General features: G+C 43.8%; 2 protein-coding genes across 2 annotated transcripts; one reads left to right on the forward strand and one right to left on the reverse strand.

The window, feature by feature from the left end:
- Positions 1-11,156: 11,156 nt before the first annotated feature.
- LOC101780987 lies at positions 11,157-14,870 on the forward strand. The gene is made up of 3 exons (XM_004973321.3): positions 11,157-11,470; positions 12,744-13,719; positions 14,056-14,870. Exons 2-3 carry the CDS (start codon positions 12,764-12,766, stop codon positions 14,543-14,545), a joined length of 1,446 nt encoding a protein of 481 aa, XP_004973378.1. The 5' UTR covers positions 11,157-11,470; positions 12,744-12,763; the 3' UTR covers positions 14,546-14,870.
- A 906-nt stretch (positions 14,871-15,776) lies between these two features.
- LOC101781395 (protein HOTHEAD) lies at positions 15,777-19,939 on the reverse strand. The gene is made up of 6 exons (XM_004973323.3): positions 19,714-19,939; positions 18,680-19,034; positions 17,997-18,310; positions 17,490-17,878; positions 16,381-16,952; positions 15,777-16,286 (listed from the first exon to the last, which is right to left on the reverse strand). Exons 1-6 carry the CDS (start codon positions 19,781-19,783, stop codon positions 16,232-16,234), a joined length of 1,755 nt encoding a protein of 584 aa, XP_004973380.1. The 5' UTR covers positions 19,784-19,939; the 3' UTR covers positions 15,777-16,231.
- Between the last annotated feature and the right edge of the window lie 4,781 nt (positions 19,940-24,720).

Here is a 24,720-nt window from a genome sequence, read left to right on the forward strand (position 1 = left end):
CGGGCGTGACGGGTTCTTCTTCGGTTGGAGGAGGTGCCCGCCGCCCATCGATTCTCCTTTGTAGGCAGGCCAACCGCACTGGAGGTGCGACCATGAACCCCCACCTCGGCGAGGGGTCTCCACCGCACGCCTCCGCGGCAGCCTCAGCCTCCAAGACGGGGATCCTACCCAACAGGAACTTAACGAGAGAGAGCTCGGCGTCCGAAAGCGACCTGTTTTCTTGCGCCATTGCGAAGCGGGTAATCAGCTCGTTGGCAATCGCCAGCTGGAGCGCGGGGCTGAGGGGTGGTTCGCTTGAAGAAGACGAGGAGGCGCCCGCCGCCCGACGCTTCTCCTGGCCATGAAGAACAGCCACCTCCTCGACGGCCGGTGGAGGCGTCCGGGGTGCGGCGGCGGCGCAGGGGTAGCCGCCGCTGCAGGCAGTGGCAGCGACTGGGGCGCCTCGGATTTGGCCGGCGGAGGCGTCGATCAGGAGGCTCCCGCCCACCGTCGCCACGCATCCGACGGCCTCGACCTGCACGGCTCCAGCGGCAGCGGGGAGCACCATTGGCGTCGACCCGTGCCGGCTCGGTTCAGGGGGAGGAGGAGGGGTTGGAGCGGGCGGGCGGCGGCCGCGGCGAGGTGGGGAGGTGATTGCGCGGCGCCGGTGTGGGGGCGAGGGTGCTGTGGGAGGTCGTCTGCCGTGCGGACCTGGGCCTGGGATGGTAGTGCTGTTGTTTTGGTTTGGGCCGTGCTCGCGTTTCGGTTAACAGGCCGAATTTGCCGCCGCTCATTCATATGCGGCGTGCACGCACGGCCGGCTTGCGCTCCTCCCTCTAACGAAGCGTGAGATTCAGAGAGCTCCAAATGACATGCTATGAAACAGTTGTACAAATGCTCAATGCTATACAGCAGAAGAGTAGCCACATCGGGCAGCTCAACCAGCGCGCTGCATGCACGTCTCAAACAACAGAGATTTATGGGAAACAATACTTTCGAAACAATGGAGATGATGATCCAAACGTGCCGGACACTTCTTCGTCGTCTCCTATAGATGGTCTTTTAGTTTACCAATTGAGTTTTAATAATTGTGTTGGTACTCTAATATTTCGGTTCTTTGAGTGTGTAGTATCTGCATAGTACGTGTGGATAGGTGGATAGGGGCGGACCTACATGCACCCGAGCGAGGCACAGACCCTTCCTCAAATTTTTGAAGCTAAGGTGATGATCACATTCTCACCATGTTTAAGCTTTCAAAATTTGGTTGCTGTTAAGGTGTGCCCGTACTCAAGGTTAGCTTTAAATCCGCCCCTACTGTGGACTGATTCCCTTCTACGAGGGGATGAAGCCGGATATTCTATCCATTATAAAAAAAAAATTGCACTGTTAGAATTAAGGGAAAAAGCAGAGAGTACAAAGAAAGGTGGAAAGATATTCAGTTAAGAAACATGACAACTTACTACTCTTCCTCTGTTCGTGACCCATTCATATCTACTCTACTAGCCCAAGCTCAATTTCTGGCTCATCATTACTAATCGGGCTGCGCTCTACCAACCTACCCCATGGGGCTCCACTGACAGAAACAGGCCCAATCTAAATTGGGCGCCGTGCCCCACAACTCTCTAGTCCTCGTACGTACTCGAAGTCGAAGACCATGCCGAGTTGGCGACCAGCGGCTGACCCGGCGGTTGGGTGGGTGGTGGCCGGCCGGTGGGCGCTGGCCGCTGGATGGAAGGAGACCGGCCGGCTCCCGATCCTCGGAGCGCCAAGTGCCCGGAGCGTGTCAAGGGCTCAAGTGTGACTCGCCAAGTGCTAGCAGTTTCTGCGGTCATTGGAAAACGCCCACGGTTTGGGATCGGCGACACGAGCTTTTTGGAAAACCGCGGATGTGCGCGGTAAGGCAGAAACATTTGCAGGTTGCCGGCCCGCCCCCACTGAGAAAGAAAAGGAAGAGATCGGTAGTGTTGCATCAGCAGCCAGCACTGGGGCCGTCGGGCGCGCTCGCTGTCAGCGTCGTCACTCGATGCCGTGACCGTGAGCGCATACAAGGTCCCAAAGAGACGGGTCTGGGGGCGGTTTGCTCATCTACGTATGTAGCCTGACCAACACGTACGCCTTGGTAAGAAATTTTATTTTAGGCCTAGCATTTCTCTACCGAACAAAAGCTTTTAACTTTCTACTAGTATACCCTCTCCCCGATTTCAATCAAACCGGTGAAGGACGATCCTACCTCAGTTGCGATCCTTTGAGGACGATATGACTAAATTAAAACGTGCTGAGAGTTTGACATATACAGAATTAGTGAGGTTCGGTGGATACACCGACCGCTCTGTTTTTTTTTTCAGGATCGAACCGTTAAAATCATCCTCCATTTTCGATGCTTGCTCAGACCAGCACCCCACGACCTCGTCTGTTCGTCTGGAACGAAACCCCCGACAAAAATCATCGCTTGATGGGCTTGCCCTCTAGGCTTCTCCTCTCGCGCTCCCTCAGTCTCCCTGTATGCAGACTCGCCTACTCCGACTTGCCAAACCTTAGTGGCGAGGTTTAGCGGCGGAGGTGGTGTGGTTGGGTAGAGCACGACAGTGGGATGAGTGCAGAAACATCCTGGTACGTAGAGAAGAAACTATAGCAATCCACTTTTGAATTGGTATATTTAGATCAAGGACCTGAAATACCAATTCATATAAGCCATCTCTCGGAGCTTTTGTATAACAATTCGATTTACGTAAGCTATTGGCTATTGAAGATGCTCTTAGATACACTACTGCAAAAATGATGTCTAGTACCGGTTCATAACCCCCCTCTAGTACCGATTGTGCAACCGATACTAGGTAATCGGTACTAGAGGAGGACCCTTTAGTTCCGGTTCAAATAACCGTACTTTAGTACCGTTAGGGATACCAACCGGTATTAAAGGGCTTCCCACGCCACGCGAGGAGGTGCCCTCATTAGTACCGGTTGGTATCGGTACTAAGTTTTTTTCTTATCTTTTCTTATTTCTGTTCCTTTAGTCTATATTCATATTTGTTTCCTTTACGTATACTGGTTCTAATACGCTAATTTATGGAAAATTCTATTTATCGTTAATATAACATTTGAGATAATATTATATATATACATATTGTGCACGCACATATATGAATAATATTATAAATATTTATATATAGACATATTGTGCATACACATATCGTATTTAATTACTAATCTGAACCCGAGTCCGCTTTGTGCACTAGATTAGATCCTGAATTATGAAACTCCCCCTAGGATTTGTGACCTCATCCAGATGAAATCCACATAGTTGATCTTGTATTGCCCTGAAAACTTCGGTGTCGAGGAGTTTTTCCTTCCTGTTCATCATCTGTGTCATTGGCAAATGAATTATAAACACATAATCTAAATTTGTTGAACAATTGAAACTGTTTTCAAGTATAAGCATATGAATTGAAATACTTAATCTAATTTTTCTTAGTATATACACATAAATTACGTACCTCTATTTGAAAAAAGTACTAAACTATGAATCCAAAAATTTGTAGCTTATTCTACAAATCACAAATATGAGCTCTAAATAACACATACATATAAATGAAATTTTTTTCATTGTACCTTATTCTAAAAATCATAAAATACTCAATCTCTTAAGCATAAAACTTAGTATACTAACCATGTATCAAGGGAGAATGAAGTTTAGAACACTTGAATGAGTGAAATCCCCTAAATAACACATTCATATAAATGAAAATTTTCCCTATTGTACCTTATTCTAAAAATCACAAATTACTCTAGCTCTAAAACATAAAACTTACTATACTAACCATGTATCAAGGGAGGATGAAGTTTCTAACCTTTAGAACACTTGAATGAGTGAAATCCCAAGAAATGGTCACAAATCCGACAAAACCTCCCCCTATGGCGCTATGGACAAGGTGAAGCTCGAGCTGGAGGATCTAGCTCGAGCTAGAGGAAAGAGGAGGGTATTTATAGGAAGAAAATTACTACCAATTAGAATCACCAACCGGAACTAAAGGGGTTCCCTAGTACCGGTTGATGCCTTGACCCGGTACTAGAGGGGAGGTGCCACACTACTACCGGTTGATGGAAGCAATCGGTACTGGAGGGTGCCCCTTTAGTACCAGTTGCTGCAAACAACCGGTACTAAAGGGTGCATGGAGCATTAGTACTGGTTGCAACCACCAACCGGTACTAATGCTCGCCCTTTAGTACCGGTTGCCCCAACCGGTACTAAAGGGGTCCTCGTGGCGTGCTTAGACAGTATCCTTTGGAACCGGTACTAATGCTAACATTAGTAGTGGTTTCAAACGCAATCGGTACTAAGAACAGGGATGAGAGGTTAGTTTTCTAGTAGTGATAGTAGCTCTTGAGAAGATTCACTACCTCTGCGAGTGCATATGCTAGTAGTCATGGAGTGAGCCAGCCAGCTAGCCCGGCGGAGAGGTGGTAGGGGCCAATGCCCCCTCTAATGATCAATATAACCAAGTTAGCTACTTACTTAATCGCTAATCCATTTAGACATTTCAAGGATGTTTTTTTCCTAGTGATTAGGTTTTCCAATCGTTTAGATAGAGATTAATTAACTTTTTACTCACATTTACTACATACAGGTTATTTTCTATAAATATAAACAAGGCATTATGCTGAACGGCAAAATAACTAATTTATTCCTCCTCTGACCATATGTTTATGTTTATAATGGTAAAAGTATGTTATCTATACTACATCGAAATATTGATATGCACTATCATATTGTATATTCTTCTATATAACTATTATTAGCCCTATTTAGAAAACGCGATACACGATAGCACATTCGCGCAAAGCACGAAGCACATTCGATAGAAAGCGTTACTTCCCACTTCTCTCGTTTCCCGTTTAGAGTCAGTGCATCGCCCATCACTTGGTGAGGAAAAACACTCCTAAACCAGCATGTTTAGTGGGATTCTCCATTTTGCGTTGACAATAACACTGTAGACATAGTCCTAATGTAATGTTCCAGAAAAATTCACCAAACTAAATCACTCACTAAAAATCATTTTCAAAATCTTTTCACCGTTTGAGCTCCCAAATCCCATCTTCCCAGCGATTTCGCCGTCCCGGCACCGAAGCCGACTACCGACCGTTTCTTTTTCCTTTTCCTCTCTGCAAGTGACGCCGCGTGCCGGAAGGAAGACCGCCATACGTGCTCGCAACCGTTCCCGCAATCAACGCCGTCTCTCTTTTCCTTCTCCTTTTCCTTCCCTTTTTCCTTTCCTTTTTTCTCCTTTCATTCTCTTTCTTTTTCTTCGTTTTTCTTCCTTCTTTTTCATGGCTGAGCGCCCGCTTCCTTTTTTCCTAGCCACGATCCATGGCCCTTGGCACCGCTTCCCCCCTAGCTCCTGCGCACCCCCAGGCCCACGCCCGCTTCCCCCTGGCTCCCCGCACTGCTGTTGCACACCACCTCCTGCCGTGCCTTGGCCCCCCCTTCCTGCGCGCCTGGTTCCAGCACCGCTCCCCGCCAGCTCCCACGCCAAGCGTCGCGCCCCTCCCCGCAGGCGCGCGCCCCTGCGCGCCGCAACCCAGCTGTCTGGCCCCACGCGCCCTCCCCCTGGCACCTGGCCGCGCTCACCCCGGCCCCACGCCACACCTGCGCCGCCTGATGCCCACCACCTCCTGCGCCTGGCGCCAGTCCCCTGGCCCACTCGCCCATGTGCCAAGGCCGTCCTGGCTTTGCTTCGCGGCAGAGCAAGCCCAAACCCCGCGCCGCTACCACTACCCCACGCCGCGCTCGCGACGCCGCGCACGCACGCCGCCGCCCTCCTGCGCGACACCGCGCTCGCTGCTCGCGTCCTGGCCTCCCTGTGCGCCTACTCGCCCCGCGAAGCCGCGCCATCTGGCCGCGGTCACGGCGCTCGCCCCGCGCGCACGCCGCTGCGCTGCGCTGACGCCTCGCTGATAGCGCCCTGGCCATGCAATCCACGTGCACCACCGCTCGAGCACGCCACCGCGCCCCTGTTCGCTTGGCTGCGCGAGCCCGACCCTACCATGCCGCGCATGCGGAGCTTCACCTCGGCACACCACCGTCCTGTGCGTCTCCTGTGCCCGATCATCCTGGTCGCCATTAACTCCGCCCGTTCCTGTGCGCCGCTTGTTGGCAGCCCCTTCCCTCGCCTCCGGCGGGCCTCCGCCCCACTCTCCACTCTACCACCGAGGTTCCCAGCCAACTCCCCCTCGCTCTCGAGAGCTTCCAGTGTGCTCCCACCATCTCCTGCCCACCGCTGTAGAGCCGCCTCCACGAGCTGCCTCAGCCCAAGGTAAGGAGAGGAATCAAACCCCCTCGGTCTCCTCTCTGTTTTCCCCCTCTTCCCCGCCGTCGCCGTGCCCTGGTGCCGCCTCTCCCCAACCGGCCATCTCCTTCTGTTTCCCCTCACGAGACGTTCTGTCTTGAGGAAGAAGAAAGGACAGCTTTGCCTTTTTGCCCCTCCGTTTAATCCTTTTTGCATCAAGACCCTCCCACCTCTCTCTTTCTTATTTTCATCACAGACCCTCCCACCTCCAAAAATTATTACAAACAAGTCCCTGACTCCTTTCAAAACAGCCCCTAAACACCTTCTCGCCGACATTTTATGCGCCAAATCCTCTCCAATGAACCCCAAATTCGACCATGTCATACTCAAATATATTTCCACCGAGTCATCTAAAAAATCTCTGAAAATACTCATCCTTTTCTATTTTTAAGTTCACTCCCTCTCTTCGAGCTCAAGGGGTAAAACTTTATTGTCTTTTATTTATTGTGTGTCTGCTTGTGTGTGTCGTAGATCGCGCAGTGATCGTGGAGGAGCCTGAAGGAGAGCTTGAAAATCAGTACTGCGAGCCAGAGCCTGAAGACTAGTACCGCAAGCAGGAACTCCCGACCGACTTTGAGGACGGCAAGTCCAATCTTATCCTTTGATGCATATTTATCCTAGTTTTTCAAACACAACCCATTAGCCTATTTTATAACATTGCATAAGTTCTGTTAGAATGCTTAGGATCTTGTTACTCATTTTATTACACCCCAAATATGACTACAATATGTTTTATCAAAGACTAAATGTGTAGGTGTTTTAAATGAGAAAAATGGGTTTTCAGGAAATAAAGGAAAGAAAATGCTTAGATGAGATGGATGGGTATTTCTTGTGTGAAACGCCAAGTTGGGCTTGTACCTTTGTGGTTGAGTAGTTTGGGAGATATCCATTTTATCACAGTTAAGGACCGAGTTGATGTGCCATCTAGCCTAACCCAATTTATCGTGCAACCACTCGACCGTTGTATGCAGCAACGGCTTAGCATAAATCCCACGAGCTAGTCTGTTAGCCATCAGAAGAGTTGGTGAGCAACAGGAGACCATGGAGAAGGAGTAAGATCTTTATGACTTAGGTCCCGGTTAAGACCTCGTTGGTAGGTCATTAACCCCTTGGTTGCTTCTGTGTTAGCTAGTTAGGCTTAGCTAAGGTGGGTAATGGCTTTGATAGGATCTGCATTGACACTAAGGTGATCGTGCTGCGGTACCCTACTTGTGGGTAAAATGTACACCTCTACAGAGTTAAAACCTATCCGGATAGTTGTGTCCACGGCATTGGATGAGTTACGGCTTGGACACATGACTAGTGTTGGGAGATGGATGATTTTCATGGTGTGTGTTGGATTTTGGAAGTGTCCAGCAGTTGTGTCGTGAGCTACTGCGGATGAGGAGTCCAGTAGCATTAAAACTTGGATCCTTCGTGTAGGATCAACCCCACTTGCTGATTTCGTTACTAAAGAAATGCTTTGCGAAATCCCTTTTGAAAATGAACCCTTGCATGTGTTAAAATCTTGCTTTATTGCAAATAAACCTTAGTCTTATCCTTGATATATCCCGTGCATATTCTTGATTGTATCCCCCTTCGTGGATGGGGTTGGACTTGTTGAGTACTTTTGTACTCATCCTTATTTTGTTGCTTCAGAGGAAGATCCGGACTTCATCGCCGAGGATTTCAAGTAGGAGGTCACTTCCGCACCCAACACTGCCTGTGGTGTTGGCCTTTGCAGAATACTTTTGCTGCCGTGTAGTCCCGAGTGCTGTCTCTTGACAGTGGCTTGGCTCGCTGGTGTTGTTTATTTACTTATCATTTCAGCGTGGCTTTCGCGCCCACTCCCTCGGGAGTTGTACAGTTTATGAATTATCTGTTGAATAAATGTGTTATCATCCTCTTGGGACTGATATTTGTATTATATTTAATCTCTACTTATGTGGGGACGCTTCACCTTAGTAGACTCATTATCTATGTGTTTGACTTGATTTGGTCTGACCTCTAAGTCTAATCCCTTGCTCAATCCTGTCCCTAACAGCTAGGAGACACCTCTTTGGCCTTGCCACAGTGCTGTGCACCCGCTAGCACCTCCCAAACCCCAACCTAACTTGCTAGTTCAGTTTTTGAAAAACAAAAAGAAACTGTTTAATTCAAAAAATTGAATTAACGAATAGACCAGACTTAGATCGTGGGAGATGAGCAAAACGATATAATTAACACCGGAGGATGACCACGCATCCCTCGCTTTGATGTTTTACATGTAGTGATGATGCTCGGTGATCGGTGCCCAATATGCTTTAGGGAGATTTTAGTCATCTTCTAGCTATACGAGTTTTCCTTGGTAGCCAATCAGCCAACTTATATAATACTTTCTCCGTTTTAAATTGCAGATCGTTTTAATTTTTCTAAATTCCATCTAGATATATTATACTTATGAATAAAACGACCGAACGGAGGGAGGTGTTGACTATACACGTAAGTTACATCATTAATATATATTCCCAAGTGTACAAGGTTATCATTGACGTCTGTCTCTCCAGTGCGTTTTTCATTCTAGTCTAGCGCCGTACGCCCCCCTTGCTGTGGCTGACGGAAGGCGGGCCCCCCTGATTGGATAAGTTTATATCCATATCAGATCCGGAGATGGATGTGCACACGTCAGTGGGTGGTGGTGCTGCGTCGCCGGACGCCAGGCCGGCGGTGTCGTTTACTACTGTGTTTTTTTTCCTCAATGGACTTAACTACTGTGTTAGTATTAATTTAATAACTTACTGTTTCTTCCGCAAGAAGTAGGAATTGTTTTTTTTTCACATGTCGATTTATCAAGTACCAAGTGATTACCTGCATGCAGACTTGCGCGGTAGCCCTGTCAAGCGTTAAATATAGTCCCTATTTTAAAATAGGTTATTTTACTTTTCTAGATTCCCGCGGTAGCTAAGTTAAGGCAGTGTCGTGCGTTGAGCTCTCACTCCCGCCATGCTCATGATTTTAAACAAAGCCGCATCGGCATTCTGGGTTCATAAATTTCTAGGCACTTGTTTTTCTTTTGATGAGAGGGTTAAAATATCTATTTCTTTCCATTTTATGGGTACGTGAGCTGAGATGAGAAGCTAATTTTGATGGTTCTTTTCTTTGCAGTACTTTGTCTTAAATCTCACTATCTGAAAAAGGAAGCGTTTATGGCAAAGTTGTGGATGAAACGTGTTTGGAGGGCAAGCTTTGGGATTAGAGATGGCAAGACCACAAAATATCATAGAGCGATGTGATATCTTCTCTTCGCTCACCCTAATTGCGTCCATCTATCTCAAGAAGGAAATGCAAAAGTCATAACATTTTGTACTCTTTTCTTTCCGGTTACCTCGTTTCTCCCACCCTCCTATGTCTTTAGTCTTTATAGATAAACTATATTTAGATCCGTCACACAGGGGTAGAGCTGATAAGCGACATGCGTGCAGAGGTGATCAACCACCATGGCTCCCATCGCATCTATCGCAACCCCAAAGCAATTGATCATGATCAAATTTGTAAGCTTGGATATTGAGCATTTACGCATAATAATAGGATTCTTTTCAATGAGTAATTATAGGAGCAACTTTGGAAAAGATAATTTGATAAAACTTTTCTTGCCTTGAGTCGTTGAGTCATTATATACCTATTCTACTGTGGATTCTCCACGATCTTATTTCTTTCATTCATTCTTGCTCGAGCCGGATGATGAAAAATTATCATGTCCGGTTTCTTTGAGGGATGGATCCTAAAGAATTCACCTATCCTGACTTCTCATCTTCCCTTTCTATCAAATTTAAATGTCTCTCTCTTTGATCTAGCCATCTAGGCAAGGTAAATGTTTTAATGACGGGAAAAAGCATGTGGAAGGACAACCCCTATGAATATTGTGATTTCTAATTTGGATAAAAACTACTTGCAACACCCATTCAACCCCTATCTCTCTCACTTTCTCTCTCGTCCCTTTTCTCTATCGGCTTAACAAAAATTATGGTCTTTTATTTTTTAAAACTTTTTATAACTTTTTAGTAATATTCTCCATTTTAAATTTTCATAAGAAAATACAGCCAAAATTCCATAAAAGACTAACGAAAAAAATCAAGAAGAACTTTGAGGAAATAGTCACTAAAAATAATTATTTGAAAATTGGTAGACTTTTTTAAAATTAAAACATAAGTTGACGAAAAGCTGTTCTAATGATATTGATTGTGCATTTGTTGTAGAAAAACTTAGTTGTTTTTCATATTACAGATTTTTTTTTTGAGATAGCCTCGCTTACGAGAGTACAGGTTGTAGTATATGAACTTACATATAGTCACACTCCATACACACCAGGTCTACATCTTACACTCACACTCACATACCTGACTTGAAGAGATGATCTCGGAGTCCAAGGGATTTTTTGAAAAATCCCCACGAAATCCACTCGAACCTGTAACCTCCTATGAAGATCGGTGCTACTAGAGCTTTTCTGGTGACCAACCGGTCCGCAGACCGTTCGCTTCCAGATTATAAGTTAAGAAAAACCTTAGTTGCTTTGTCTAAACAGGAAATGACAGTCGCTTGATGGTGAAAATTTTCTATTTGTTAGTCGAACCAAACAAATCGCAATGTGGACTGAATTCACCCAAAAGAAAAACAAATCAAATTTGTCCAAACAAAATTTTCACGAGGAAGCGGAGACCCAGGCGAAAAGTGTCAGGTCATTGTTAATTGATGCCCCGTACGCCCGTGGTAAAATTCCGAGAGAGTAAATGCACAACAGTGAAGGAATACTTAAAAGCGAAGATTAGTGTGCGCTTGAATGCTAATCCATCTGTCTCTCTGTTTCCCTTTCCCAGCAGCTTACACGTCATTATCCTCCTCTCCGCGCGGCCCCAAGAAACGACAGGCAGGAGCAGAGCAGAGGAACCCCCGACTGCCACTCCACCCAATCCGCTAGCCATCGACCCTCGTTTCCCTCCTCCATTCCTGTGGGACTCGTCGGATTCACTCGCTCGCCGTCCATGGTTTTCGACCCTCGCCCCCGCCCATAAAGCCGATGGGTTAGCACCCCACGCCGCGCCCAGGAACCCGAGGAGGAGCGGACGGACGCCGCGGCAGACGGTCGTCCCCTTCCTGGCCCCCGCCCCGGATCGTCGAGGCTTGCGGCTCCGGTACGTGTTTTGGATTCTGTCTCTCCTCCGATTATCCTTCTCTGTTGATTATGTTATGCCCGCTGTGGAATTGATTGCGTGGTTGGAGTAGAATTTGTGGAGGCGAGCTTGGGATTGGGTGGCGTCGCAAGAACCGGGAGCTTGGTTCTTGGTCGCCGGGTTGGGGGCTTTTACTTGCGCGCAGATCTAAGCTTTTATGTCTGGTAGGCATTTTCTTTTGGTGGAATTGTACGGCTCTGTCATGGCCGTTATCTCGCTGATTGTGCTGTGAGAACTGTCTGTTTGGTCTGTAATTTCTAAGGTCTGAAGTTTTGATGCTGGGGCATTCAGATGTGCAGCAACTGGGGTTAGCAATCGTTGGATCAGTTCAGTTTTGGGGAATTTCTAGAGCAACAAGAGAGTTCGGTACCAAAACCAGAGTGACACAGCGAGCGATGGGTTAATGATAGGCCTGTCTATTCGCTTGTTCAGTAATGCTATCTTAAAAAAGTAAATCTGCAATGTTACTGCGAATCTCTCAGAAATACTTTCTAAGTTAACCAAAAGTCAAATAAAAGGGCTGCGTCAAGCTACTTTGCTATAAATAAATAATTGGCATTAGCTCAAGTTTCTGGAATCATAATATCTGGTTGGCTAATTATCTCGATAAGGATCATCAGTTTATTGTCCAAAAAATCCACAAGGTAGTGAGTGCTATTGTTATACTGTATCTTGATTGAAGAAGTGGGAGTCTGGGATACAAGAATTAACTATTCAATAAGCCATTTGATTTGAATTTTTTGGTCTTGTTACACTAGTCACCCTAAATTCCAATAAGCTAAAACTAGTGAGCTAAATCGGAATAGTTTGTTGATTCAGTTATGTATCCTTTTTGCTCCTCCCGATTTACATCCTGTATGTTATCTTGAGGACAGAAAAATAAGTTTCTTTATGTGCCTAGCCATTGTTCATGCATGGGTATTTGCCTTCTTCGCTATGATGCTTAAGTATTAGCCACAGTTTGTGTTCTGTGCAGTCTTATCCAGCTTACCTTTTCAGTGATGCTTGCATGTCTGGCACTTGGATCGATTGACTTGATGTCGCTTTTTAAGATATAATAGTGAGTTACCTGTTTCATTGGCACTTGCCTCTTTGGACCAAAAAGCTGAAATCTACATTGTCAAGGCAGTATGCTTTCATTTCAGTATTTGTCAATATGACGACTTATGTGTTGCCTGTATGTGATTGCAAGTTTGAGATGGGTTTTAACATTCTTTTGTGTTGTTATCGACAGTTTTGTGATTGGTGAAAATAATGGCTGCTGCCGAAGCGAGGGCTGCCTGGCAACGTGCTGCAAACCGTTGCCTGGTTCAGGAGGACAGAAAGAGAGCCCCAAAACTAGCCTGCTATCCATCGTCGGCTGAACAACAACACGGTACAAACAATGGGAGCTGTAGACATTCTGAAGATCATCCCATCTCCAATTTCATGCCTTTGAGCTGGAATCCCATGAATTCTAATCTGCCACCAGATGTTAGATGGTGGGTTCAGTTACAGCCAAGTTTTGGGATCCAGAAGGATCTTGCTAGTGAGCGGCAATGTTGTTTGAGCAGGAAAATTGATGAGAAGAAAGTGGAGGATTCAGCACCAAAGCCTAAACATGAGGAAACTTTACTTTGCGAAGCAGCTGACACTAGCACTGAGAAGAGTGGTGATATTTTTGAGCCTCCATGGATGGTTTCATCAGCCTTCATGAAGTATTCTCCTGAAACAGGCTTGGAAGAACTGAAGACTGTTGGTCGCTATTCTCAAGCGTCTAAGTGCAGCGAAACTGCCAGCAATTGTTTGTACAATGATAATGAATTCCCTGATTTTGAATGTATTGACCCAGCACCTTTGAAGAACCCAGAGAAGGCTAATTTTGATATGGATGTACCTTGGAAAGAAGGTGAAAAGACTCAACCATGGTGGCAAATCGCTGATGAGAATGAGCTCGCTTTACTGGTCGCTGAAAAAGCAATGCAGCACATTGAGAATTGTGATCTGCCAAGACCTACCCAGACAGTACCTGTTCACAGGACAGAATCATATACTCGCAAAAATATAGGTGATTATGGGGGGCCATCATCTCCTGCAGGAAGAGTGTCACATCCTGTTCCTGGACAATGTGACCATGTCAAGTGTAGCTATAGCACAGGAAGCACAGATGAGCTGGATTTGTTCAAGGGTAATGGAGTTTGGGAAGAGCACGGAAGGAATGATCCATTCAGGTGTGCATTCTTCTGCTTCACCACATTATCCTCATGCGACCAGCTGCAATTTTTCCTAACTGTATCTGAACTTGTACCTTATTTTGTTTCATTTCACATATTGGTATCTGAGGATGATCATGCTTGATACCTTTGGTTCTAGTGGCGGGATATGCTATCTAATTTAAAATTTATCATTACTTAGTTAATTTTGCATGTCTATTATCAGTAAGAGCCTACATAATTCACATACATGTACTTGCTTTCACAGCGGTTGAAAACTTTAGATGTCTTCATTTCCCTGTAGGTTTGTTCGGTATTCTGGTCACATATTCATTTCATCCCATTTTCATGCAGTGTGTCGCAAGATTTTTCTAGCAGTAGCACTACCGGATCAGAAAGCAAACAAACACTACAGAATGTATCGGAGCGGGATAAGATCTTGGAGGCACTTCGCCACTCACAAACCCGTGCTAGGGAAGCTGAGTTGGCTGCCAAGAAAGCGGACAACGAGAAAGATGATATCATCAAGCTTTTGTTCCGACAGGCCTCACATCTCTTCGCATGCAATCAGTGGCTGAAGATAATGCAGCTGGAGAATATTGTCCTCCAGCTCAAGCACAAAGAGCATTCGATAGCATCCATCATACCTGAGCTTCCATGGATGTCCCTGAAGGAGAAGCCTGCACAGGGTCAAGAGCAGAAAGATTGGACTAGGAGGAAAGGTAGAAGGCAGAAGAAGGGAGGCGGCTTCTTTGACGCGATCTTATTTGCGGTCGGGTTAGGTCTTGCTGGCGCCGGGTTTCTTCTTGGTTGGACCCTGGGTTGGCTGTTGCCACAGTTGTAGAGTTATTGGTTGTTCTCTTCCGAGGATAGCTAACTAGTCGTTTTGCTGTGTAGATCCATAGATGGAAGCTCCAGGTGCACCCTTCACGGGAATGGTGCGAAATGATCAATGTTTGTTAGACCCCAGGATCGGTTGATTTGGAAACCATGCTGGTGCAAAGTCGTAAATGAATCTCCATACTGCACAATGCACAGAGCCTTTTTTTTTAATTTTGTTTTGTTTGTTTTGGTGTAAATGTGTCGATTTATCATCACTGAATATTGTAAATATGGATCAGTGTTGAAATTGGAAGTTGGGACTTTGTTATCTGTCGGGTTCAGCCGTATATCCGCCTGTGCAGAATGGTTGATGAAATTGGTAGAATATCATTAAGCATCTTCTCAAGGCCGTGGAGCTTGTCAAATTTCATGCTACATCTGCAGGATTTGTTGGCAGGAGGATGCTTGTAACGAAAAACATGCCAATTTTATTTCGAAAAAGAACACAAAGCATTGGGATTCGACTCTGCCCCTTTTAAATGTCTTGGTTGAAATGTTATACTACTTCGCTCTCACAAAGATGGACTGCCGGAGTAAATTTGACCGGACGAAGTTTAAAGTCAACGGGCTTTTACCATTCCGTGCGTTGAGATGCTCGGCTCGCCGGCGCCGGCACTCGCCTCAATGAATCCTTTCAAGTTCTATCACGAACCAACCTACCGCCGTCGCTGCCTTTCGGCACTGCGCACGCTACCCTCTTCTGCCGCCGCCTCCTGTCAGGCTGTCACATCGACGGCCATTGGATCTACCTGATCGGCGATGCGTGCCAGGTGTTCGCGGTAATGCCCCACCCACGCCGTATGATCTGATGACGAATAATTTCCCTCAGGCAGAGCAGCTCCGCCTGCTCCAATGTGCCTTCTGCGGTTCATGGGCGTCACCATATTGAGAGCATCCAGAAACCTGCGCGGTGGTATGCAATGTCGATCTTGCTGTATCCTGGATCAATCCACAACCATGCCATGTGACACTGTTTTCCTTGTGTGGCAGGTTGCTCCGGGGCAGCCATCAAGCACCAGTTCGTTTGAGTGCGACATGATTTTGAGGTGTTGACTAGGTACCATGATTTTGATATGATAAGTCTGTTCAAGTACCTTTCACGAGCAACATAAAAGGTTAAGTTCTGGAAAAATGTGGTGAGTTTGTTGGTGCATAAAAATAAACTTTCTATGGTATACCAAAGTCAAAAGTGGTTTCGCATTTCCTCTGGTACAGGAGCCAATTTTAATTAAAAAAAATAATGGCGATCCACATAGAGCACACAGCCTCATAGGTCCAATGGTTGAGGAATAGAAATGCAATGTTCAACTCTTGTCCTCATTCGGACTTGCCACCAGCTCTGCAAAATGGCTTCTGATGGGCCCAACTTTCCCTGACTGCAGTGTGTAGATATTGTCTTATATTGTCCAAAATGTAGAACATTGTCATATGAACATTGTTGAGATCTAGTGTAGCAAGAGTGGTATACATGTGGAGCCAATACACAATTGTGACAGACCATACACCTCCACACGACAGTATCATTAGAAATGGAACTCCTAACTTTCCTTTCTTTGACTATTCATGATGAATCACTTCAAAAATCACTATGTACTTATCTCCTAATTCACATTCTTCCATGATGAAGTGGATAAGGTTCATGAACCTGTTATACTCCTGCTGCTCGTCCTAATCTTTCCCTTAGAATCTTCACCCCCATGTATCTGAGCACCAAATACAACAAAAGTAAAATTAACCAGTAAATCATTACTTTTTGATAATGGAGGAAAAGTTACATATATAATTTTTGTCATGTACCTGCCCATCATCAGGACTGTAGCTTGTGGGTTTGTTCCTGGTGATCTAAATAAGGTTGACCCATCAACCACACGCAGGCCTGAGATGCCAATCACCCGGTACTGTTGATCAACCACCTTGCCTACATGGCATCCACCATGGTAATGCCAGATGGTTGTTACTGTGTCCCTGCAAAACTGCTCCAACGATGTGGTGTCGTCCGTGTGCTTTGGTATCAAGTTTATGTTAGCTGATACGCTCATATTGAGCAGCGTTTCCATTGGATATCCAGCACCATTGGCAGTAAGGTTAGTAAAATGGTTTGTCTTAAGTATTTTCTCGATGGTTTTTATCCCGTAGACACATCGGCTGAGATCCTTTGGATGCTGGAAATAGTTGAAGGTGACGCTGGGGTTGCTATCAACATCAGTGTCCACAAGTACTAAATTGCCAGTAGACAGGGGGCCATCGATCTTCTCAAGAATGAAACCTCCATCAAATACTTCTTTGGGTAGGCTATATTTGTTATCTACATACTTTTGGATTGCATCAAAACTTCTTTTCTTTGGTGGAATTGTTGATAGCTGCCCAATCTGCATTGAAGTTACAAAACTCATTAGAGGTAAGCTTGAAAGCTATCATGCTCCTCAAAATGGAGTAGTGGGCATATGCTAAGCCTTTAATTTTCTTTATACTAGCTCAAGAAAGTTTTGTTCTGTTCCTTGCACCTTATTTCCTACAAATAATTCGTAAAGAAAATTCTGTTTTAGAATATTGATAATGGTGAATTGCTGAAACACTAAACTGATATACTTGATGTGCTAACAATTATGTCACTGTAAGTTAACATCTATTTGCTGAGTAATATGAATTTCTGTGCACATTTAACCGGATTCCTTGTTCCTTTTATATATCTATCTTGAGCATCCATAAACTTAAGAAATGTCAGCTTTCAAAAAGAGGGGAAGTTGGCTCTGCGCAGACAGTGTAGAGAGTGATTTTTCTTAAGATAATTAGTGTAGGGTGTTGTTTCTGCATATAATACTTAGTGTCATGCATCAGGATGCTGGTGAACTTGTAAGAAGTTATAAGATATACAAGTAAAAGGAAAAGCCAAAAAGATTCCAAACCTCTGCGGACATGATTCCATGATGGCAGTGGATGCTATCATCTGTCTGGCTGAATCCACTGCTGGCTTCAATAAACACACCAGCATCAGTTATTCCGACAGTTTCAATCAGAGATTGCTTTGTCGGGTTCTTCATAGGTACAAAGATCGAGTTCATTGGATTATCTGACATTCCTTTACCGACATGTTCATTGCGGAGGGTTACAGAAATATTGTGCTTCTTAAGTTCATTCCTTGGTCCGATTCCACTGAGCATCAAAAGCTGTGGGCTGCCAATTGCACCGGCAGAAACAATTATCTCACTACCCCTTTTTTCTCTGAGGAAGGCTTGGTGGTGCCTGCCGTTCTCATCTTTGAATTGAACTCCAATAGCCCTTGGCTTCCTATGCCCTGTGCAAGAGATGAATAGTACACATCTTTGAAGTGCCCACTCTTTATGCTTGAGGTATACAGATAACTTTTGTTTACTATAGAATTGGGGAACTTTTGTTTACTTAAACAAGCTTACCTTGTTTCGTGTTGAAAACTATTTTGTTGACCCTAGCATAAAGCAGCACCCTAAGGTTGTTAGGATTTCCGGCAGCAAGGAGGTCAGCAGCCGTGTGCCGGTACCCAGTCTCATCAAATATGGTGCCCCCAACCTTGGTTCCATAGAGATGGTCATAAGTATATCCATTGTACGGTGAAACCCCTGCTTCCAGCAGCCCATCCCGCAGTGCAGCTTGCCAAGGTGCGACTTTGGGCCAATGAACAATCCTCTCTTCAACCCAAGGGTAGGACTGGTTGACTAGCTCTTCATCCCAGCCTGCCTGCTGCACGAAACTGAACGGACAAGCACATGAATGTTTTTTTCAGATTACAACAGTAACATTACTACTAGTAGCACTAACAGTAACAGTCAGCGTGTTGAAGAAGTGTGTCTACTAGACTGACTAAATTAGGCTTCTTCCATTGGCCAATTTTTATGTTTTATAGTTCGGAGCCTATGACATTGCCGCACTTACAGTCTAGTTAAGCCTCTTATATGTCATTCTACTCTGTGCACATTATAGGCTGTTTGTTAGCTGAGTTTAAGTTTGTGAAAGCGACTCACTGTTTGTATATTGTGAAAATCTATTGGAACAGAAACTTAACTGAGGTCAAATAGACATAAGGTAGAATACAGTGTATAAGAACATGGCAATTGTGTACCTTGGTTTTGCCCGGCTGTAGAAGCCAGCATTGATACAGGTTCCACCACCCAGCACCTTTGCACGGGCATTGATCACACCATCGGTGGAGATAAAACCTTGTGATGGTGATTCTGGCGAAACATCGGCCAAGCAAATATGGAAGTTCTCCAGTAAGGTGATATTGCGGTTGCCGTATGGAGACCCACCTCTCTCCAGCAGGAGTACCTTGTACTTCTGGGACAGCGTCGCTGCCAGTGGGCATCCAGCAGTGCCCCCGCCGACAATGATGTAGTCATATGCCTCATACTGAAATGTGGGGAACCTGCTTGCCTCCAGGAAGGTAGGGAGATTCAGTTTGGTGAAATGATCTCTTCCTGCAGAAGTGTTCCAGGTTATTCTCTGAAGCCGCTTGGTTGCAGAGTAAGATTTCAATCTCTTTATTCTCTGAACTGTTACCAGATACCTCAATCTGATTATAACTATTCATCAGGTTTGTCTGGTTATTATACATTGTTGCAGAAGCCAAAAAGGTGCCCCCCCTACAGTTTCAAAAAAAGGTGCCCCCCCTCTCCTCTTTCCCGTCTCCAACTTTCTTTTATTTTTACTTTCTTTGTGCGAGAATTATAGGTTTATTTACTTAACACTTCTGTTTGTCGCGCTATTTTAATGAAGATGCTATAAACAGGCCACTTTAAGGACTAAGAAGCTACAGCGGGATTTTTGAGTTGAAAACTATAGTAAAATTCGACACTAGACAGTACTGCTGCCAGGGTGCATGGTTAGAACTGTACAAGTCTGACAGTACTTTATCCCAAACTTCTGAGTGAAGCCAAAATGCAAGTTAAACATTCGGAAACAGAAAAGGCTGACAGACATACAGGCAGAAAGAATGAAAGAAAGCTGTCAATTATCAAACTCCAACATCGCTGAGGGGGAACCTTTGATCACTACGATCCTTTCAGAAAACCAGAGCTGAGCAAAGTATCGAAGGGAGATCATTCAGTAGCGTCTAAGTCTCTAAGAAGAGCAGAAGCAGGAATAGGCGAAATGTACCTTGAGATGATCTGATGAAGCAGAGGAACACCAGGGCCTTGAAAACCACCCTTCTGCTGATCAAATCCATGGAAGCTCCGGGAGGAGCCTGGAGAAGTCACCAAGCTCAGTCAGCCGGCCTCTACCCTTCTGACGCCCTTAGTCCCTTTGCCCTTTCACCCCAGACAGCGCTGATTCCTGGTTTCCCTGCGATCTCTTCTGCCACACAACCTTGAGGCTGCATTCCAATGGCTTTTGTAGGTAACAGAATTGGGGCATAGGGGGGTTGCCACTGCACACTCATTCAAGAAAGCTCACCAACACCATTTAAATGCCATTCAATGCACGGCGGCACTGTACTAGTACAACTCAGATTTATGAACTTCATCAGCCAACCAACCACAGCTAAACTGCTCTGAATATACCACCAGCCCTGATATACAGGCATGACAGGCGTGCGTTCCTGTCATCTCTCTCTCTCTCTGTCTCTCTCTCTCTCTCATGAATTTTATCTGCTTTTCCAATTTTTGTGCCTGATTGGTTTGCATCTGTCAATTAGTAGAACCTCTTCTGAGTGCAATTTCGTCCTTCATCACTAGTCACTGCCACATCTACCAATGTTGAAATATTGTTGTCAGATAATGTCTGGTATTAATCCTCATATGTACTAAACTATGGTCTTGCATTATTTAGAGCTGGATGGTAGTTTTTGTCATTTTTATTTAGTGCCTGGATGCAAGCTAGCCAGCATTCCTAAAGGTCTATGGCAAAGGATGATTAGCTCGTACTGTCCCAATAAACAGCTTACAAGGCACCAACCAAAGCATCTTTTTAAATAGGCCAAAGTTCAATGCATAACGGTTTTTTTACCTTACACCTTTCGTAAGTGCATAGGTGATGGTCGTGATTCAAGTGAGAGTAGTCTTTGTGATGGCTTTCTACCGAAATTATCCTTCCTGATTATCTAAGAGGCTGAAGTATGAGCTAGGTCAAATAGCTTTGGGTCAAACTTTCAAGTATGGTTTCTTATATCCATTTGTGATTTTTTTCGTCTTGCATATTTACTTTTGTGACTAGCATGATAGACACCTCTTGCCATGTTAATAAAAAATGATCATTTTTCAATTCATTCTTTTCAACAGGATACAGTAGCATATTTAATCCTGTTCTGTTCATTTGAAGTTTCTTTTTTAAATGAAGCTGGAAGGAGTGCTTATCATTAAGGGAAAAGTCCAATTTTCACACTTCAACTATAGAAAAGTCTGATTTTCAACCCACAACTACAAAACCGGACAGAGAGGACCATTCAACTATCAAAACCGGGCAAATTTGGCCCTTCATGTGGTTTTGGATTTTCCAGAAATTAATTTTTTTTTATTTAATCAAAAAATTCATAACAAAGTCATTTCAAATCCAAAAAAAATGAAGTTGGTCCCAAAAGTTTTCTAAAAAGGTAGGCTATTTGTTGGTACTCTATTTGGAACCGTTTACATCATATTTGTTACTATTCCTAATATTTTATTGCTCGTAATAAAACACAAGGAACATGAACAACTAAGATTCAAATAATGCCAAACAGAACACCAACATATAGGTTACATTTTCAGAAAAATTTTGGCACCAATTTGATATATTTTTATTTGAAATGAATTAGTTATGAATTTTTTCATTAAACCTAAATTTTTTGAATTTCTAGAAAAATGCAAAACCACTCTTTGAAACCACCTAAAGGGCCAAATTTGCCTGGTTTTGACAGTTGGATGGCTCTCCATGTACGGTTTTGTAGTTATAGGTTGAAAATCAGACTTATGCTACAATTGAAGGGTGAAAATTGGACTTTTTCCTATCATTAATAGAGAAGATGCTTCTAAGTGTTAAACAAATAATAATAGGATTACTCCAAAACTCCTTGAACTAGTTTCACATAGTAGTAGAAACACCAAGGCATAGTACTTATGTTTTTTTGGCAGAAGGAAATACATGTATACTATTAATATTTTTAAAGACCTTCATTCTGCTCCTCCCATATTTTTATGGAACAAGGATGATAACTGTCATCATTGTTTTGTGCAGTTTGTTGCACTAGTTCTAAACACCCATCTGTTAGTTTCCGTCAGGGTGTGAAAATCCACACCTCTTGTGTTCATTTGCTGTTCTTGAGCTGCACGTTGCTATTATTATGTCATATTACAGAGACAAATCATATTAAATCCATTCACTAATATATGCTACCATGCAATAATTAAAGGGACAGAGATATAGCCCAGGCTCATCCAGAGACTGTTAATTCCAATAGGCTGATAGATAGATGACCATCAAACAGATGTTGACAATATACCAGTACCAGGTGGCTACATGATGGAAGGTAATGAGACACACAGAAGAGCCACATCTCTTTTGACATCCTTGCCCATACCAGTACAGATAAACGTCAATAGGACACATATTACGTGAAAAAGAGATCAAACCAAACCTCCTTTGAATAATCCAATCATAGGGTCCAGATTTTTCAGTCTATGAACAGAGTCTTATGATTCAGTACTACTAATACACTATCATCATCACACCTTAAACGCGCTATTAGAAGGTATCTCTTAGTTGGTTAGCAGATCAGAGTACACTAGATTTCTTAGGCATTTCAGTTCGACAGCAATGGATGGGTTGAACTTATTGATGTTAACTTGATACTCGACTGTACTGAGTATCGAAGCAATTAGATGTCAAAATCTCCATTTAAAGAATGTTCTGAAAAGAAAAGTACATCATTTATGGCTGTCACATTGATGGCCAAAACAATGGAGTAAAACTTTAGCTGTGTCCAAGTTTGTTCCCGTGCCATCCTTTTCAGCCAAAGCAGTCAGTCCTTTGCTGCCGAGCTGAAGAATTAGACGTCAATGCGGTCCATCCTTTTCAACAAATCATGTTATAACCTTAACTGTGTGCATATTTGTTCCCATCTCGTCCTCTTGAGCCATGGTTGGATTAATTCGTATGTCTGAAACTGTAAGGAGAACTAGAATAACAATGCTACCTTTTAAAGTTTCTGCTGTAGCACAAGAACAAGTGCCAAGAAAATTTGTGTATGATGAGAGATAAGCCTTTCCTTTTTTTGCTGGTGAGAGATAAGTCTTTCCAGGAACCGATATGAATTACTGGAGTTGGTAGTTCATAAGGTTAGGAGTTCTTGTACCAGTTTCTTTCTATATACAGAGTACAAAACTCTGAACCTGTGTAGGTTAGATCACGACCTCCTCTGCCCTTGTGAATTAAATAGCTCGAAATGTGTAGGGGACCTTGAGAAGCTTCTAGCCCATACAACTTGGATGCCTAGACCCCTTTCTCAACTTGTCACAAGTCCTAGAACATACAGCGCAGCAAAACCTTGAAAAATAATATGCACAATGAAAACCAGCTGTATTACAGTACATATCCTTCAACCAAAAGGGCAGGCCACATGGTCTGGAGTTAGCATATCATGAGCAAGGTTGGTTTTGAAGATCTGAACTGTTCAGCTTGGCCCATTAGTCAAGTGTCTGTATCAGAACTACTGTTTCTTGCTCAATGATTCCAAGTGTTCAAGAAAAATATGGGGACAATGACTATGCTACGGATTAATAAAACTGCAGCCATCTTCTTACATTTCCCGCGGAAGGGATTAACAGTATTCGAAGACTTGTTCTTATACCAAATAAAAATGCATAGCTGATGAAAGCTTTCTTTTCTTTTCTGACTTGCAGCTAAACCTCAGGATAACTTATAATCAAAATACTTGGACAGCAAGAGTGCAAAATTTATCATTCATTGTGTACTTGATACCTGCATCTGTCATTCTGTCTGCAATGCCAGCTTGAAAGAATGTTCAAGTGATACCAGGGACAAAATTGGCTGTTCCATCCTCCTTTCTTGGCTAGGGGAAACCAATTCTGTTAGGAAGTGATCTTCCTGTGAAATGGACTTTGCACCGGAGCTGATGGATGCATCCTAACACCTTCCACAACCACAAAATGCACATGTTAATGTGATGCTGATATTAGTGAGCACTAAGCAGGACATCATGAGGAGACAGAAATAATGAAAGTATTGATGTGGTGACCTGGCTCCGGTTGGCTATCCATTTATGGTAGCTACATCTCCCAGCAAATCATTCAAGCCATACAGTGGAGCTTGGGATCTTATTGGTGAGTATGTGGCCGGGGAGCTGATTCATGTGCTCTGCAGGTCAGCGAATACCTCTGTAGCTCTGTACTTTCCTTGGAAGTTTTGGTGTGGCAGAGCTGGGCTCATGGACTGACTTACCACTACAACGATAGTGAAAAATGAAGTATTGATAACCTTATTTTCCTAGGACATCACGTATGTGATGGGAGGACCACTGCATTCATTCCATCTATCTGTAAGTGGATAGATCTATGAGAATGCATTTTTGTCACCTCATGTTAGGAAAGGAGAGTGCATTTTTGTCACAACGCATCGAACCTACAGTGTACCGTATTTATCACGATATCTTGCTGTAGCAGTTTGCTTCATATAGTGATTACAATAAACTGTATGTGCTCTGAACATCTGTTATTCTCGAGAGTATAACCACAATTTGATAAACGATGTAAAAATTGAATATACATGATAGTAAAAAGCAGAAATAAATTATTATAAGATATTTGTTAAAATAAATTAGTATGGCAATATAAATTCAATATTTACATCCGCTATTGCCTATTGAGTAATTGTTCTTTGCATCTGTTATTTGTATATTGATTTATTTTTTGCTCTTTTTGAATATCTATAGGCTATAGCCAGGAGAGTACGGATTCAATGTGACTGAAAATTGTAGTATGTTTTGATGAATTAGTGTTGATTATTAATACTTTTAGTATTTGTATTGAGGACTTTTGGTAGTAACTTTGCAAACATTCAATGAAATGATGGGAAATTTAGTAGTTATTTTGTCAGCCATAGTTCTACTCTGCAATCTGACAATATTCCAGAAGAAGAGAGAAAAGCAGAGCAGAGCAGGATAAGTTATCGACA

This window comes from Setaria italica, chromosome VI, assembly GCF_000263155.2.
Source record: "Setaria italica strain Yugu1 chromosome VI, Setaria_italica_v2.0, whole genome shotgun sequence".
NCBI lineage: Eukaryota > Viridiplantae > Streptophyta > Magnoliopsida > Poales > Poaceae > Setaria > Setaria italica.

Bases quoted from the DNA above. Each gene is read 5' to 3' on its own strand.
- LOC101781395 (XM_004973323.3), bottom strand. From the start codon at position 19,783: ATGGATTTGATCAGCAGAAGGGTGGTTTTCAAGGCCCTGGTGTTCCTC. The intron at 19,035-19,713 runs GTACATTTCGCC...ACACTTCTGCAG, and splicing joins CTTCATCAGATCATCTCAAG to GAAGAGATCATTTCACCAAA. The intron at 16,287-16,380 runs GTACATGACAAA...TTTGGTGCTCAG, and splicing joins ACAGTCCTGATGATGGGCAG to ATACATGGGGGTGAAGATTC.
- LOC101780987 (XM_004973321.3), top strand. From the start codon at position 12,764: ATGGCTGCTGCCGAAGCGAGGGCTGCCTGGCAACGTGCTGCAAACCGT. The intron at 13,720-14,055 runs GTGTGCATTCTT...ATTTTCATGCAG, and splicing joins GGAAGGAATGATCCATTCAG to TGTGTCGCAAGATTTTTCTA.